We start from the raw sequence: 17,245 nt of genomic DNA, 5'->3' as shown, positions 1-17,245 counted from the left end.
CTCCGGAAGAAGCATGGTCATGTAAGAAGCCCTGTCTAACGTATCTCAGAGTGTTTAAGTGTAGAGCCGTAATTCACCTCCCTAAGCCAAAGCGTAAGAAATTGGATGCAAAGGGAAAAGAAGTTATATTTGTTGGTTACAGCAATACCAAAAAGACATATCGTTTCTTTGATCCCGGTAGAAACAGCGTTGAATTAAGTAGAGATTCTAAGTTTTTGGAAAATACATTTTGTGAAGATATGGGTAAATCCTGCGTGACGAACGCTACATTTGTACGCGTTTTCGGGCATAAATATTAAAATTTTTTGAACTTTCCAGATAGATGCATTGAATCTATACATGGTATTTAATAGAATTTGAGAGCACTTTCGAATGCTATAAAAAAAGTAGAAGTAGCTTCCGACGTTGTGGTATGTTTTCATTATTTTTAACAAATTTTGCATAATAAAGCATACAAAATGAAAGGTTTAAAAGAAAGATGAATATAGGAGAATTCTAAAACAATTAATTTTTAGGCAAACAATTTTGTATTTTTTTTTTTTCAAAATCAGCGAACCTAATGTGACGCACGCTACGTGATGCACGCTTCATTTTTTCCAGTATTTAGTAAATACAAACCTGTGTATTTATTTTAACGAAACAATGTATATTTCTTGTAAATATCGTTAAGTCATATTTTTTGTTCATAAATAAGTTTATCAATGCGTATATGTTTATAAATTTTATGTTTTAATGAATCTGACGTTAGTGCGATTTCGAGCGCATTTTCGTTATATGACGCATTTTCGTGAATCTGACGTTAGTGCGATTTCGAGCGCATTTTCGTTATATGACGAAAAATAATGTTTGGTTTTAATTCCGGGAATGCTCTTAACGTTAGCCCATCTCTCCGAAAGAATTCCAGCTGATTTTTGTATATAACTACTGCTTACATATAAAATGAAAATACAATTTGTATTCATTTTTGCCAATTTAAAAAAAATCATGGGCATTATTACAAACGATATTCTGAGCTTTTACCATCCGATTCTGTCTACTGCACCCTTTCCGTGAGCAGTTGCAAAAAATTCCACTCAAATTCTTCTTTGAAAAAGGGTATACTACTTAAATTGAACTTGTTTTTAAATTGACTTGCACATCCATCAGAAAATAAATATAACTTTGAAATACATATCATTTCATTTTTTAAGTTTCTTAACAATTAACTGAACTCAAATCGTGACGAAAACAGGATAAAACAAAAATAGAATACAAGAGAAAGTGAAAACAGAATTAAAATGCAATTTTTTTTTTTGGTAGAACTCAAATCATGACGAACGCTACAGAAATTAATGCACTGTATTTTTTTTTTATTATTGTAGATTTTTTTTTTCTATTTCCTTAAAAGCAGGATATTAATCTAATTTAAATTTACACATGAATTAAAAAAAAAATCTGCCCACAGTATAAAAAAAAAACATAATTTTTCGTGACGAACGCTACACCACATGCATGGTACAAATGATCAAGTAATAGAAGAGAGACAACGTGATGAAGAAAATTCAGAATCGGAATATTATTCAGACGAAACGGATTGTTCCTCTTTTCTTGGTTTTGACAATGTATCGGAAAACATGGATCCAAGATTATCAGATACGGGAATCGCACCGACGAATAATATAAGGAGATAAACAAGAATTTCAAGACCAACAACAATATATGGATATGTGTGTCATGCGTCAAGTGAAGATGAAGAACCAAAGACAGTATAACAAGCATTGGGTGGAAACAAAAAGCAAGAGTGGAAAAAGGTAATGGATGACGAACTAGCAGCCTTTTCACAAAATAAAACTTGGAAAATTACTGAATTGCCAAAATGGGAAACACCAATAGATAGTAAATGGTGCTTTAAGGTAAAACGCTACTCGAAAGTAGAGATTGAAAGGTACAAAGCTAGACCTGTTTTAAAGGGATACTCTCAAAAATATGGGGTAGACTACGAAGAAACTTTCTCTCCGGTGGTGAGGTATTCCTCAATACGTCTACTTTTAAGCTTGGCAGTTCAGCATAATCTTGACATAGATCAAATGGATGTAGTAACAGCTTTCCTGCAGAGTGAATTGGAAGTGGAAATATGTATGAAAATTTCAGAAGGTCTTGAGGAAAGCAAAGGAAAAGTTTGTAAACTAAAGAAGTCATTATATGGAACATTAAAGAAAATTGGGCTAATACAATCTAAAGCCGAACCTTGTGTATATTTCAAATTGAACGATACGGAAATAACATATGTCGCAATATATGTGGATGATATTTTGATCCTTACGAATAATCCTGAATCAAAACAGCATAATAAGAATTGCTTGTCAAGAAATTTCATAATGAAAGATATTGGTGAGACAAGTTACATTCTGGGCATGAGAATCACAAGAGATCGTGAAAATGGAAAACTGTGGTTGGACCAAGAATTGTACATCAAAGGTGTATTGAAAAGATTTAATATGGAAAATTGTAATTCTGTTTCTACACCATTAGATGTCAATCAAAAATTAACAAAACTCTTCGAAAATGGACCATGACGTACCTTATCTAGAAGCTGTCGGAAGTTTGTCATATGCCGCTCAGGTCAGTCGCCCCGATATATCATATGCAGTGGGGTTACTGTCAAGGTACAACAATGATCATGGAAAACCACACTGGGAAGCTTTCAAACGGGTAATGAGATACCTCAAGGGTACAGTGGATTATGAACTTCAATTTTCGAAAGATGACACCAAATTAATAGAATGTTTTCCGATGCTGACTGGACAGGTGACCTTGATGATAGAAAATCTACCTCTGGATACATTTTCAAATTTCAAACCGGTTGCATTTCATGGAACTCGAAGAAACAATCAACAACGGCATTGTCTACTACCGAAGAGGCAAGAAGCATTATGGTTGGGATCGCTATTTAAAGAGCTTGGAAATTCTTCTTTCATCAGTATCAAATGCGACAACCAAAGTGCAATAAGTTTGAGCCACGCACGATCAAAACACATTGATATAAGACACCATTTCATTAGGGAATTCGTTGAAGATAAGAAATTGTGTATTGAATATCTAAACACAAACGAGATGATCGCCGATATTTTTACGAAGCCTTTATCAAGATTGAAACACCAAGTATTGCTGTGAACTGATGGGATTAGGAGTTCAATCTAGTGGGGGTGTTGAAAAAGAAGAATGAACTACCTAATACTACTACTCTACTTATTGTATTTGAAAAATATCTAGTTAACCCAGCGTTTACGCATGCCAATGACAGTTCGAAAAATTCAATACATACACAATATTTTACAACCACAATTACATTTTTTGAATTGTCGACTCCACTGGCACTAGATGTTTCATGCCAGCAACATTTTGAACTGGCTGCCAGTGATATGTCGAAAATGAAAAAAGAGTTGCCGAGACTATTTTTTAATCCATGTACATTTTTGTTTCTTTTAAGAATGCAAAGATTTAATGCATATTTTCAAAAATGTTATGAAATACAAATAATACATCTCGGTAGCTGCAATATATTAGTGGTAAATAAAGACATAATTTTGATGTTTTTCATGAAAATATAGGTCGATAAATAATTTCCCCCTCTGGGATTATACAACATTGAAAAGACGGCAATACCAGAATCATTATGTTTATGATTGAAAACAATCTTTTTAAAACGAAATAAAATAAAAATAATGAAATATGTGGTGAATTGTGTTTTAAATCTGAAATATAATGCACTTTTGTGTGTTAATGCGGCTTAAAATAATTTTGAAATTGAACTTTCACTGGCATGTGTAAACACACGAGAAAACTGCATGCCAGTCGAACACTTTTTCGTCATTTTCGAGTATAATACATGTACTCAATTGGCACCAATTTACTGGCATGTGTAACTGCAGCGTAACATAGTTTTTTTTGTAGTTGTCATGTTATACAGAAAATTATTAAAATAAATTTTCATGGGTTGTGAGGCCCAAACCTATAGCTCTGCGTGTTGCCTGTGCGTACAAAAATACAAAAACAAAATACATGTATTTAAATTTGAAATACAGTCGGACCTCGATTATCCGTGATAGTCGGGACCGGAGGCATTACGGATAATCGATTTTCACGGATAATGGAGTCAAGCTTTTTATGCGGTTTTGAACACATTTCTTAGTACAAATTGCATACTATCGTAAGCATTTGACCAATAATATTTAATTGTGTTATTTTTATTATATTGGTTTAAGGAAAGAAATGAAATAAAATGAAGAATTCAAGAATTTACATCTCCATAAAAATATTTCGGGAACATAAAGCAAGTTAAGCTTGTATTGCTTGTTTTTGTGATCCCCTAAATACACAAATTGAGTGAAACAGGAGAATTTCCTAATCTAATTAATTGAAAGGTGTGCTTTTACTCCCGAATAATGGAGTTTATAATGGATAATAGAGGCAATCGAAATAAGGCCAACATTTCTTTTCTATCCCGGATAATGGAGGTTCCCGGATAATCGATTCACGGATAATCGAGGTTCGACTGTACATGTATTTTGTTTTTGTATTTTTGAACGCACACGCAGAGCTATAGGTTTGGCCCTGAAACCTTTAATAAAATAACATCTCCTTTCCAATATCAAATCATATACTTACTGTGGATCTACATTGGCAGTAGCTTCATCCAAAACCAATATTTTATTATTACGCAAAACGGCACGAGCCAAGCATATCAGCTGACGTTGTCCAACACTGAAATTACTGCCACGTTCAGTAACAAGGAAATCTAAACCAGGTATGGCGCTTTTCAATTCCACCTAAAATTAATACAAACAACATTATTTCCCCTAGTTTATAACCTCAAACCTCCAGCATAATATTACCTCCTCCAAAGCCTTCCATATATCCGCATCTGAATACTTTTCAAATGGATCCAAATTATAACGTATTGTTGCCGAAAACAACACCGGGTCCTGAGGTATAATTGAGATTTTCGAACGTAACGACTCGCGGGTTATTGTACCCGTATCGATGCCATCAATTATAACACCACCCTCTATGTAAGCCAAACGAAACAGCACACCTATTAGTGAGGATTTTCCGGCACCAGTACGTCCAACTATGCCCACTTTCCAGCCAGGTTGTATGGTCAAATTTAAATTCTTCAAAACTGCCTCACCATTTGGATCGTAGCGGCAAGACATGTTACGGAATTCAATAAGACCATGTGTGGGCCAACTAATGGGAGGCTGTTTTGTTTCATTGCATTCGTTTTCCAAATCGGTATATTGTAGGACACGTTCAACACTGGTCATTTGTTGTAGAGATTCTGCTACTTGACGTACGCCGTATTGGACCATGCCGGTTAGAATCATGGCTTGGGAAATGGCCAAACCCACATTACCGCTGTAGGTTTCTGGGGGAGAGGAAAGAAAACATGAATTCAAATGAAAAATTTTTTTGTCCCTTAGGTTACAACTTACGCCCACTAATGATTATAAAACTAAAGGTAACACAGGTTAGGAAACAACAGCTAACACAATCCAACCACAAGCCCAAGGCAGTATTCGATGCCATGGTCAATTGCCACACCCCACTGTGAACATCTTGCAACTGATCAAATTCCTTCGCTACAGTGTCCTGTAAGTTACGAGATCTTATGGTGGCCAAACCAGTTAAAGAGGCCGACAAATGGGAGAATACCGGACTACGACCTGAAAGGAATTATTTTAAAATTTTATGTGATGTGAAGTTTAAATTAAAATTTGTTATTGTAATACTTACATATACCCTCTAGCCGCTTTAAATCCTGTGATGGCCTTAAATACATTTTCAAAATTAAACAATCCACCAACGCCACCACCGCAATTGCCAACATCAGTATGGGATTAACCACACATATCACCACCAAAATACCAAACATCACCAATGCAATTTGTATAAAATCCATCATGGCTTTGGGTAAGAACTCATCTATGGCACCCATATCTTTGGAGAAACGATTCAATATCCGTCCAGATGGATTTTGATCGAAGAAACGCATGGCAGCATTCAAAATGGAACTAAACATCCGATCATGCAATACCTTGGACGCATGCATACAAACTTTGAAGAAAAGGAAACCACGAAAGACGGTCATCTGTTGAGGAGGTAAGAAAAGAATAGAAAAATATTCTATAGATCCTTTGAAGATAGAAAATGGGGTCTTCTTATTCTTAGGTTGTCTGTATATTTAAGACATTTAACCTTAAAAACATGTCCTATTTGTGAAAATTTCTACAAAACAAGTAAAAAAGTATCAGTCGGCTTTGCCGACAGAGATATACCCTCAGCCTGTGCAAATTGGAACACTTTTTTCACAAAAAACATACATATGTGTTTAGGGGGTTTCAAAATTTTGGTCGTATGAACCGACAAAAATGTTAATTAGGATTAAAGTTCAAAAATTTTGCGGAAAAGGTACTTAAAGGAATGGACCGTCATAGACCATGGGGGTGCCATAGGGGGTTTTTACACCCTTCGGGCTGTTTTCTCAAGAAGTATGGACTTGCCCCTCAAACAACTTTTACCATTGTAATTGAGGCAGCGAATGTAAGTTGCTTCAACAAAAATCAAAGTGATTCAATAGCAGGTCTTAAAGTGAACTTATCCAAAATTTTGTGTGGGAGGTACGGGATGGAGTGGACATATTCATATCAGAACCTTATCTATATCTGGTAGATATTATGAGAATGTGTAAAGTATGGACCAAATCGGTCACTCCCATCAAGAGTTATCGTGCGCACAATTTTTCCGAATGTTTTTGAACTTTTGTGGGGTAGGTACCTGAAGGAGTGGACCGATATGGCTTATCTACGAACTTAAACTAAGTTTGGAAACAATATTACGAAGGCCAATTTTTGGCCGGAATCGGAATTTCCGTTCGATAATTATCTTGCGCTTCCACCCATAAACATGGTGTCATAGGGTTTGTTTTTCAACTTTCAGGCTATTTTTTCAGGAAGTATGGACTTGCCCCTGCAGAAACTTGCACCTCCGTATAGGGGAAAGTGAATACAAGATGCTACAACAAAAACCAAGGCGATTCGAGAGCAGGTCCTAAACTGAACTTTTCCGAAATTTTGTGTGGGAGGTACTCGAAGGAGTATACCGATTGAGTCTATATTGGAACCTCATCTAAGTCTGGTAGAAATTTCATAATGTGCAAAGTATGGACCAAATCGGTTATTTCCTTCAAGAGTTATCGTTCGCACAAATTTTCCGAACATTTTCGAACTTTTGTGGGGGAGGTACCGGAAGGAGTGGACCGATATAATCCATCTTTGAACTTGAACTAAGTTTGGACAAAATATTACGAAAGCTAAATTTTGGACCGTATCGGCGGATCCGTTCGAGAGTTATCTTGCGCTCCAACCACTACACACGGTGTCATAGGGTTTTTTGTAACTTTCAGGCTATTTTCTCAGGAAGTATGGACTTGCCCCTAATGAAACTTACAGCGTCGTATAGAGGACAGCGCATATAACTTGCGTAAACAAAAAACAAAGCCCTTCGAGACCAGGTCCTAAACCGAAATTTTGTGTGGGAGGTACCCGAAGCAGCGGATCGATTGAGTCCATATTAGAACCTCATCTAAGTATGGTAGAAATTACACAATGTGCAAAGTATGGACCAAATCGGTTATTCCCTACAAGAGTTATCGTGCGCACAAGTTTTGCGACAATTTTTGAACATTTGTGGGGGAGGTACCTGAAGGAGTGGACCTATATTACCCATCTTCGAACTTAAATCGAATCTGGACAAAATATTTCGATACCCAAAATTTGAACCGAATCGATTGATCCGTTCGAGAGTTATCGTGCGCACCAGCCAGACAGACAGACAGACGGACGGACATTGCTAGATCTACTCAAAATTGTCTGAAACGGATATCGTACAAACATACTTGGGGTGTAAAACCATTATTTCGATGAGGCACATTTTTGGTCGTATCAAAGTGTAAATACCCTCTTTAGCCTAAAGGCTGAGGGTATAAAGAAGATCGTTGATACTCACCACAACAACGCCAATAATGAGGGCACCATAGATATAAAGACATTCAAATGTTGTCAAGACTGTAGTCTCATTATTGGAACGCAGATACTCCTGTTGGGTCCAAATATTTACAAAATAATCCGAACCACTGCAAACGACTTGAGACAATAGCATGACGAAAACCATAAAACTAAAACCCATGAGGGTGCTGCCAGCACTGAAATATTCCAACCAAACACGACCACTAACGCCACCCTCAGCTTGTTCCTCATCCATTTCTTTGCTCGCCGAATCATCGCCTTCGGGACTTTCCTGTCAAATAAATATTTTAAATTATAGTTTTAACTCGAAACTTTTTCTTCCTTTCAAATTTACCGATTTCTTTGTCATGGGACTATCCAATGTACTGCTCTTTCTTCTAACCGCTTGATAACCCGGCGATTCTTGTTGTCCATCTATATACGGTATATCCTCGTCATCTTCATATAGGCTATTGTCTTTGGAAAGCACTCCATTGGGGCTTGCCGCTTTTGGGCGATCCAACAGTTTGGCAAAATCCAATTCACTTGTCAGCAAGTCACTGTAGGTACCCTGCCTTGAAACTTTGCCATTTTCAACAATGACAATCCAATCGGCTTCATTGAGGAAATGTATTTGGTGAGTAACTAGAATCCTAGTAGCCTTTTCAGCAGCCAAACGACTTTTAGGACCTATTACCTCATCAAACAAGTGGCGGCCGACATGGGCATCTACAGCGCTGAGAGGATCGTCCAAAAGATATATATTTGCAGGTTTATAAATTGCTCGAGCCAAACTAATTCTGGCCCTTTGGCCACCGGACAAAGAGGCGCCACGTTCACCAACCACTGTTTTGTCGCCGTTGTGCAATTGTTCGAAATCGGTGGATAAGGCACAGCATTTGGTAATTTCATCGTAACGTTTGCGATTAAATTCTTCACCAAACAAAATGTTATTGCGCACGGTGCCGGTAAACAGCCAAGGTTCTTGGGCAGCATAGGATAATTTGCCTTGGATCTCTACATCACCATGGGTCAAGGGTAACTCTCCCAATATCAATTGAATAATAGAGCTCTGAAAGGGTAACGATTAATTTGACATTGATTATAAATTCTAATAGAATAAAACAGTTTACCTTTCCAGCCCCAACAGGTCCAATAATGGCACACAACTGACCTTTGGGTATAACCAAATTAATGTCCTGCAATGTTTTCTGAGGTTTCAGATTATCCCAATTCGCCGATACATTTTTCAGTGTCACAGCCTGCTTATCACCCTCCATGTTGCTTTTGTACACCAAACCAGGGGTATTCTCTTCACAGCCTTCCATTTTTAAGAAATTTTGTACCCGTTTCAAGGACACCAAAGCCTCAGCACCAAATGACACAGCCAAAGGATACCAAATTGCAGCCACCAATTGGAAAATGTTATAATAACCAGCCATGGAAAAAACAATATCAGCTGAGACAGCACCACCCAGCAGTACAGCTGCAGCTATAGTTATATACAGTGTAGAACGTTCCGTAAAGACCATGGTACTTAAATAGAAACCCCGCAAATATGATGCATAACGAATTTGTTTAACCTCACGACGTCGTGCCTCCTTGACAACATTCTGGAAAGGTTTTTCCCAGGCATACATTTTTATCACCTGTATACCCTGCACCAATTCATTCATAATGCCCACTCGGGCATCGGTACGTTCGGCAATTTTCATACGCAGTTTAGATGCCAGCTTACTAAGGCCAGTTTGTACGGGTATTGTTTTCAGCAAAAGACCAACTACACCCACCACTGCAGCTACGCCAATTTTGGTCCATATCAGATAACATATTAGTACTGATTGCAACGGTAGAATCCATATCCAATGGACAAAGATGAAACCATAGTCCAAACGATTTACATCATTTGATAGTAAATTGATGAGATATCCGGCTGGAGTTTGTCCGGCGGACTTCATGGACAGGCTTATTGTCTGAAATTAAAAAAAAATCTTTGGGTGGAACCTGTTCAAGTTTGTTTTAACATGCATATACCTTGCGATAAATTAACGAACAGCATGCGATACGCATTCGGGCACCCATAAGTCTTTGCCTCAAGTCCACGTGATGTATGAGAAAACAACCGATGAGAGTTGATATCACCAATATCGATCCCAGACAGTGAACATCATTCCAGATGTACTCTAAAATATCAACATCTTCTGGCGGATTACTTGGTTCAGCTGTTACCGAACTAAAGTTATTGTTTGGCGAAAGTTTACCACCATCGGATGACAGTAAATTTGGATTTGCTAGAGGAGAAGAAATAAGAAGTGGTGAGAATTGAAAAATCATCATTGAAAGAGTTTCTTTATTAAAAAATACTGTTGAATAGTATGAAAAAACCTCTCTACGGTAGCGAAGTACCATGGAAAGGTGCTCGACTATTGGCTCAAATGAAAAAGAAATACTGAGGAACACAGGAAGAGAAGTTTGATTGCGTTATATTCTTGAAGAGAACTCCATAGGTAAAAACTGAGGTGTCAAACCACATCTTAACCTATAGATGTCTTATCGGGAGGCACGCCCTATGTAATAATTGAAACCAGTACAACGGATTGTATCACACCACTGGAAGAGTGAAAAACACTCCTTAGGCAGCCGCATATGTTGTACTGAGTATTCAGCCTCTGGATATTGATGATCAGCATCAAGTAACCAGGAGAGCTTTGAGGATCAGAGAGCCAAATATGTGCCGCTGCTCACGGCTTGGGCATTTAAACGTTCTACAAGGGATAGGTATTCACGTTTGGCTAACTGACGGAGGGGAAAAACCGATTACATTTCGACAACTCCGGACTTTGACAGAGTAGATGTAATTATCATCGGTATAAGAATGAGTTAGTGGAGGGAATTGTTTCCAGATAGCCTAGCCATTTTCATCGATGGGAAAATAGTGTAAAAGGAACGGGAGCTTGTGTGTACTGTGGGGAACTAAGCATACGTTGGCGAATGCCAACAGAAACACTAAATAATCAAAAGCGGTTGGATTCTGATGGAATTTCAAAGGAGGTTTTACACTTTCCCAGCGTCAGAAATAGCTGCCCAGTTGCCTATCATCAGCAGAGAACGATAACAGAAAGGGTCTATAGAAGCACCCTATCATTCAGGAAGGGTCTCTAGAAGCACCCTATCATTCAGGAAGGGTCTCTAGAAGCACCCTATCATTCAGGAAGGGTCTCTAGAAGCACCCTTTCTTTTTGGAAGGGTCTTTAGAAGCACCCTTTATTTTTGGAAGGGTCTTTAGAAGCACCCTTTATTTTTTAAAGGGTCTTTAGAAGCACCCTTTATTTTTTAAAGGGTCTTTAGAAGCACCCTTTATTTTTTAAAGGGTCTTTAGAAGCACACTTTATTTTTTAAAGGGTCTTTAGAATCACCCTTTATTTTTTAAAGGGTCTTTAGAAGCACCCTTTATTTTTTAAAGGGTCTTTAGAAGCACCCTTTATTTTTTAAAGGATCTTTAGAAGCACCCTTTATTTTTTAAAGGGTCTTTAGAAGCACCCTTTATTTTTTAAAGGGTCTTTAGAAGCACCCTCTTTAGAAGCACCCTTTATTTTTAAAGGGTCTTTAGAAGCACCCTCTTTAGAAGCACCCTTTATTTTTTAAAGGGACTTTAGAAGGACCCTTTATTTTTTAAAGGGTCTTTAGAAGCACCCTTTATTTTTTAAAGGGTCTTTAGAAGGACCCTTTATTTTTTAAAGGGTCTTTAGAAGCACGCTTTATTTTTTAAAGGGTCTTTAGAAGCACCCTTTATTTTTTAAAGGGTCTTTAGAAGGACCCTTTATTTTTTAAAGGGTCTTTAGAAGCACCCTTTATTTTTTAAAGGGTCTTTAGAAGCACCCTTTATTTTTTAAAGAGTCTTTAGAAGCACCCTTTATTTTTTAAAGGGTCTTTAGAAGCACCCATTATTTTTAAAAGGATCTTTAGAAGCACACTTTATTTTTTTAAAGGGTCTTTAGAAGCACCCTTTATTTTTTTAAAGGGTCTTTAGAAGCACCCTTTATTTTTTAAAGGGTCTTTAGAAGCACCCTTTATTTTTTAAAGGATCTTTAGAAGCACCCTTTATTTTTTAAGGGGTCTTTAGAAGCACCCTTTATTTTTTAAAGGGTCTTTAGAAGCACCCTTTATTTTTTAAAGGGTCTTTAGAAGCACCCTTTATTTTTTAAAGGGCCTTTAGAAGCACCCTTTATTTTTAAAAGGGTTTTTAGAAGCACCCTTTATTTTTTAAAGGGTCTTTAGAAGCACCCTTTATTTTTTAAAGGATCTTTAGAAGCACCCTTTATTTTTTAAGGGGTCTTTAGAAGCACCCTTTATTTTTTAAAGGGTCTTTAGAAGCACCCTGTATTTTTTAAGGGTCTTTAGAAGCACCCTGTATTTTTAAAGGGTCTTTAGAAGCACCCTTTATTTTTTAAAGGGTCTTTAGAAGCACCCTTTATTTTTTAAAGGGTCTTTAGAAGCAATCTTTATTTTTTAAAGGGTCTTTAGAAGCAATCTTTATTTTTTAAAGGGTCTTTAGAAGCAATCTTTATTTTTTAAAGGGTCTTTAGAAGCAATCTTTATTTTTTAAAGGGTCTTTAGAAGCACCCTTTATTTTTTAAAGGGTCTTTAGAAGCAATCTTTATTTTTTAAAGGGTCTTTAGAAGCACCCTTTATTTTTTAAAGGGTCTTTAGAAGCACCCTTTATTTTTTAAAGGGTCTTTAGAATCACCCTTTATTTTTTAAAGGGTCTTTAGAAGCACCCTTTATTTTTTAAAGGGTCTTTAGAAGCACCCTTTATTTTTTAAAGGGTCTTTAGAAGCACCCTTTATTTTTTAAAGGGTCTTTAGAAGCACCCTTTATTTTTTAAAGGGTCTTTAGAAGCACCCTTTCTTTTTGAAAGGGTCTTTAGAAGCACCCTTTCTTTTTTAAAGGGTCTTTAGAAGCACCTTTTCTTTTTTAAAGGGTCTTTAGAAGCACCCTTTCTTTTTTAAAGGGTCTTTAGAAGCACCCTTTATTTTTTAAAGGGTCTTTAGAAGCACCCTTTATTTTTTAAAGGGTCTTTAGAAGCACCCTTTATTTTTTAAAGGGTCTTTAGAAGCACCCTTTATTTTTTAAAGGGTCTTTAGAAGCACCCTTTATTTTTTAAAGGGTCTTTAGAAGCACCCTTTATTTTTTAAAGGGTCTTTAGAAGCACCCTTTATTTTTTAAAGGGTCTTTAGAAGCACCCTTTATTTTTTAAAGGGTCTTTAGAAGCACCCTTTATTTTTTAAAGGGTCTTTAGAAGCACCCTTTATTTTTTAAAGGGTCTTTAGAAGCACCCTTTATTTTTTAAAGGGTCTTTAGAAGCACCCTTTATTTTTTAAAGGGTCTTTAGAAGCACCCTTTATTTTTTAAAGGGTCTTTAGAAGCACCCTTTATTTTTTAAAGGGTCTTTAGAAGGACCCTTTATTTTTTAAAGGGTCTTTAGAAGCACCCTTTATTTTTTAAAGGGTCTTTAGAAGCACCCTTTATTTTTTAAAGAGTCTTTAGAAGCACCCTTTATTTTTTAAAGGGTCTTTAGAAGCACCCATTATTTTTAAAAGGATCTTTAGAAGCACACTTTATTTTTTTAAAGGGTCTTTAGAAGCACCCTTTATTTTTTTAAAGGGTCTTTAGAAGCACCCTTTATTTTTTAAAGGGTCTTTAGAAGCACCCTTTATTTTTTAAAGGATCTTTAGAAGCACCCTTTATTTTTTAAGGGGTCTTTAGAAGCACCCTTTATTTTTTAAAGGGTCTTTAGAAGCACCCTTTATTTTTTAAAGGGTCTTTAGAAGCACCCTTTATTTTTTAAAGGGCCTTTAGAAGCACCCTTTATTTTTAAAAGGGTTTTTAGAAGCACCCTTTATTTTTTAAAGGGTCTTTAGAAGCACCCTTTATTTTTTAAAGGATCTTTAGAAGCACCCTTTATTTTTTAAGGGGTCTTTAGAAGCACCCTTTATTTTTTAAAGGGTCTTTAGAAGCACCCTGTATTTTTAAGGGTCTTTAGAAGCACCCTGTATTTTTAAAGGGTCTTTAGAAGCACCCTTTATTTTTTAAAGGGTCTTTAGAAGCACCCTTTATTTTTTAAAGGGTCTTTAGAAGCAATCTTTATTTTTTAAAGGGTCTTTAGAAGCAATCTTTATTTTTTAAAGGGTCTTTAGAAGCAATCTTTATTTTTTAAAGGGTCTTTAGAAGCACCCTTTATTTTTTAAAGGGTCTTTAGAAGCAATCTTTATTTTTTAAAGGGTCTTTAGAAGCACCCTTTATTTTTTAAAGGGTCTTTAGAAGCACCCTTTATTTTTTAAAGGGTCTTTAGAATCACCCTTTATTTTTTAAAGGGTCTTTAGAAGCACCCTTTATTTTTTAAAGGGTCTTTAGAAGCACCCTTTATTTTTTAAAGGGTCTTTAGAAGCACCCTTTATTTTTTAAAGGGTCTTTAGAAGCACCCTTTATTTTTTAAAGGGTCTTTAGAAGCACCCTTTCTTTTTGAAAGGGTCTTTAGAAGCACCCTTTCTTTTTTAAAGGGTCTTTAGAAGCACCTTTTCTTTTTTAAAGGGTCTTTAGAAGCACCCTTTCTTTTTTAAAGGGTCTTTAGAAGCACCCTTTATTTTTTAAAGGGTCTTTAGAAGCACCCTTTATTTTTTAAAGGGTCTTTAGAAGCACCCTTTATTTTTTAAAGGGTCTTTAGAAGCACCCTTTATTTTTTAAAGGGTCTTTAGAAGCACCCTTTATTTTTTAAAGGGTCTTTAGAAGCACCCTTTATTTTTTAAAGGGTCTTTAGAAGCACCCTTTATTTTTTAAAGGGTCTTTAGAAGCACCCTTTATTTTTTAAAGGGTCTTTAGAAGCACCCTTTATTTTTTAAAGGGTCTTTAGAAGCACCCTTTATTTTTTAAAGGGTCTTTTAAAAAGGGCCTATAGAAGCACAATATCTTGAAAGGGCCTATAGAAGCACAATTTCTTATAGAAAGTGTCTATAGAAGCACCCTTTCTTTCAGAAGCACCGTTTCTTTTGAAAAGGATCTATAGAAGTAAACTTTCTTTCAAAAAAGGGTCTTTATCGCGGCCCTTATAAGACACAGCAGAAGCTTTAAGTGCCTATGAGGCGGGTCCAAATAAAGGTGGCTGATGTACACAAGAACTATCGACAGGCAAACTTAGATTAAGTTCCAATATGGAATATGTTGCCCCTTCAGGTATCTCTCCACAACAGGGTAAGATAATATTTACGGCACGCAAGTGGGAGGATAACAACATTGCTTTGGAGGCAGGCTCTGTGGAGGCGAGGAATTGACTAAAGCGATCGATCACCTTCTCTCCCAATGTCCCAGTCTGATGAACAAAAGGTTGTTTTGCGATTGCATCCTTCTCATATTTCTCTTCCATTTAAGCCGCGGTCCTGATGAAATGCTGCAGGAACCTTAAATGACTGTGGGACCGATCTTTCTGTCTTTAATTAAGTTCGATGACATTTTTTCTCCACCTAAGTTCGATTAAACCCTTGTCTTTCTAACCACTTCCCTATCCACCACTTTCATGAGAGTAGCCTTACCTGTCCTGCCTTTCTCGCTCTCACTCTCTCTTTAAGTAAAGTAGCTGTCTATTACATCGACAGCTGCGTATCCTACAACCTCACCTAGCAAGGTAGAATACAAATCCTCGATTTAAGACCTGTGTTATTCCTTCTGAAGAATTAAAATGGGTAATAACGCAAATATATAGTGTCAAATACTGTCTCAACTATTAACGTTTACCTACATATATTATAACCTGATGTTAACAGTGAAGGCAATGAGTACTGATCGTAAGTGGTATTAAACCCATTTGCTATAGGGTTAGCTGAACAATAAAAACTTTCTGGTTAAAATATCCGAAATTGCATCAATTTCACCAAATTATTCATTCTACCCGTTTATATTTTGTTATTTAATAATTCTATTCGTCGATATATAAATTTGAATGTATGTGTGTGTGTACCCAGCCAACAATTTTTTCCGAGGGCTCTGATTTCCGATTTTTTTCCGAAATTTTCTGAATATTTTTTAGATATTTGTCGATTTCTCTAATATTTTTCTAGAAATTGTACCGATTTTCTAAAACTTTTTTTTAAGAATCTCTGCACATTTTCTGAAGAAACTTAAGAGTCTCGTGCCGAATTCGTTCCGATTTCTAATCGATTTTCTAAGGGATCTTTTTGTTCGATTGTTGTCGAAAAACAAAGTGGTTTTTTATAAAATTCGCATATACAGTTTTTGAATTGTTTTAATATAAATGCAACATATAATAATTCAAGCTAGTGTTGATAGCTTTAACATACTCGTGCACATTCTTCTACTATTAATCACAACATGATAACAACAGGGAAAATCATTAGAATCATCCATAAATAGCGCATTAAAAGAGAATTGTTTCTGAGTTGGGGATTTGCCCTGTGTTGTGTGTCAATATCAGTCAGCGGCCAAGAATTCCATCAGATTTTTTCCAGAAAATCTAATCTTTTCTTCGAATTTTTCCAGAATTTCTTTCCGAATTCGGACCGATTTTCTTCAAAAAATCTAAATTTTCCACCGAATTTTCCAGAATTTTTTTCCGAATTCGGACCGAATTCGTTGCGAAACTCTAATATTTTGTTAGAATTTTCTTAGAAAATTCTTTCCGATTTCGGTGGACACGTCCATACAACTTTTGTACCGAATTCGGAAAGAATTCGGCATCAGAATCGGCAACTTGTGCAGAGATTCTGACCGAATTCGCAAAGAATTCGGAAAAAAATGTTAGCTGGGTACGGTCATATTGTGCAAACAATTCAATTACTTACAGCCATCATTGTTGTTTTGATTAATATCTATAGAACGGGTATTTCGATCAAGAGTCCCATTTCCATTAAAAAACAATGCCGCTGCCAGCGAGGCATCCGCCGCCGCCGACTCATCACCGCCCAGTGTAAATGTTTTGCTGGAGTCATTGATAATGTGTGTTGTGGGCTTCTGGAATTGCAGTAATAATTGAGCTAATACGGCGGGAATAAGTGATCTGTAATAGAATATAAGTGCAATGACAGCAACAATAACAATAACAACAATTATTATGAATACGATACGATATCAATATCATATTCACATGATTAAACACTCGACAGTGTTGTGAACTGGCTATGGGAATTGTT

At 36.3% G+C, this 17,245-nt stretch overlaps 1 protein-coding gene across 2 annotated transcripts in view; it reads right to left on the bottom strand.

Moving 5' to 3' along the window:
• Cftr (CF transmembrane conductance regulator) overlaps positions 1 to 17,245 on the bottom strand; it is a 61,250-nt gene that overhangs the window by 4,158 nt on the left and 39,847 nt on the right. For both annotated transcript variants that reach the window (XM_073968670.1, XM_073968677.1), the window contains 9 exons: positions 16,898 to 17,112; positions 10,080 to 10,336; positions 9,179 to 10,018; positions 8,401 to 9,117; positions 8,047 to 8,337; positions 5,776 to 6,130; positions 5,475 to 5,705; positions 4,875 to 5,407; positions 4,648 to 4,808 (listed from right to left, as the gene is read on the bottom strand). In XM_073968670.1, the coding sequence (XP_073824771.1) occupies positions 4,648 to 4,808; positions 4,875 to 5,407; positions 5,475 to 5,705; positions 5,776 to 6,130; positions 8,047 to 8,337; positions 8,401 to 9,117; positions 9,179 to 10,018; positions 10,080 to 10,336; positions 16,898 to 17,112 (3,600 nt within the window). The remainder of the gene's footprint in view (positions 1 to 4,647; positions 4,809 to 4,874; positions 5,408 to 5,474; positions 5,706 to 5,775; positions 6,131 to 8,046; positions 8,338 to 8,400; positions 9,118 to 9,178; positions 10,019 to 10,079; positions 10,337 to 16,897; positions 17,113 to 17,245) is intronic.

This window comes from Musca autumnalis, unplaced genomic scaffold (assembly GCF_047663935.1).
Source record: "Musca autumnalis isolate F117 unplaced genomic scaffold, ASM4766393v1 scaffold_1, whole genome shotgun sequence".
In the NCBI taxonomy this organism is placed as follows: domain Eukaryota; kingdom Metazoa; phylum Arthropoda; class Insecta; order Diptera; family Muscidae; genus Musca; species Musca autumnalis.
This window is presented reverse-complemented; position numbering and strand designations above follow the sequence as displayed.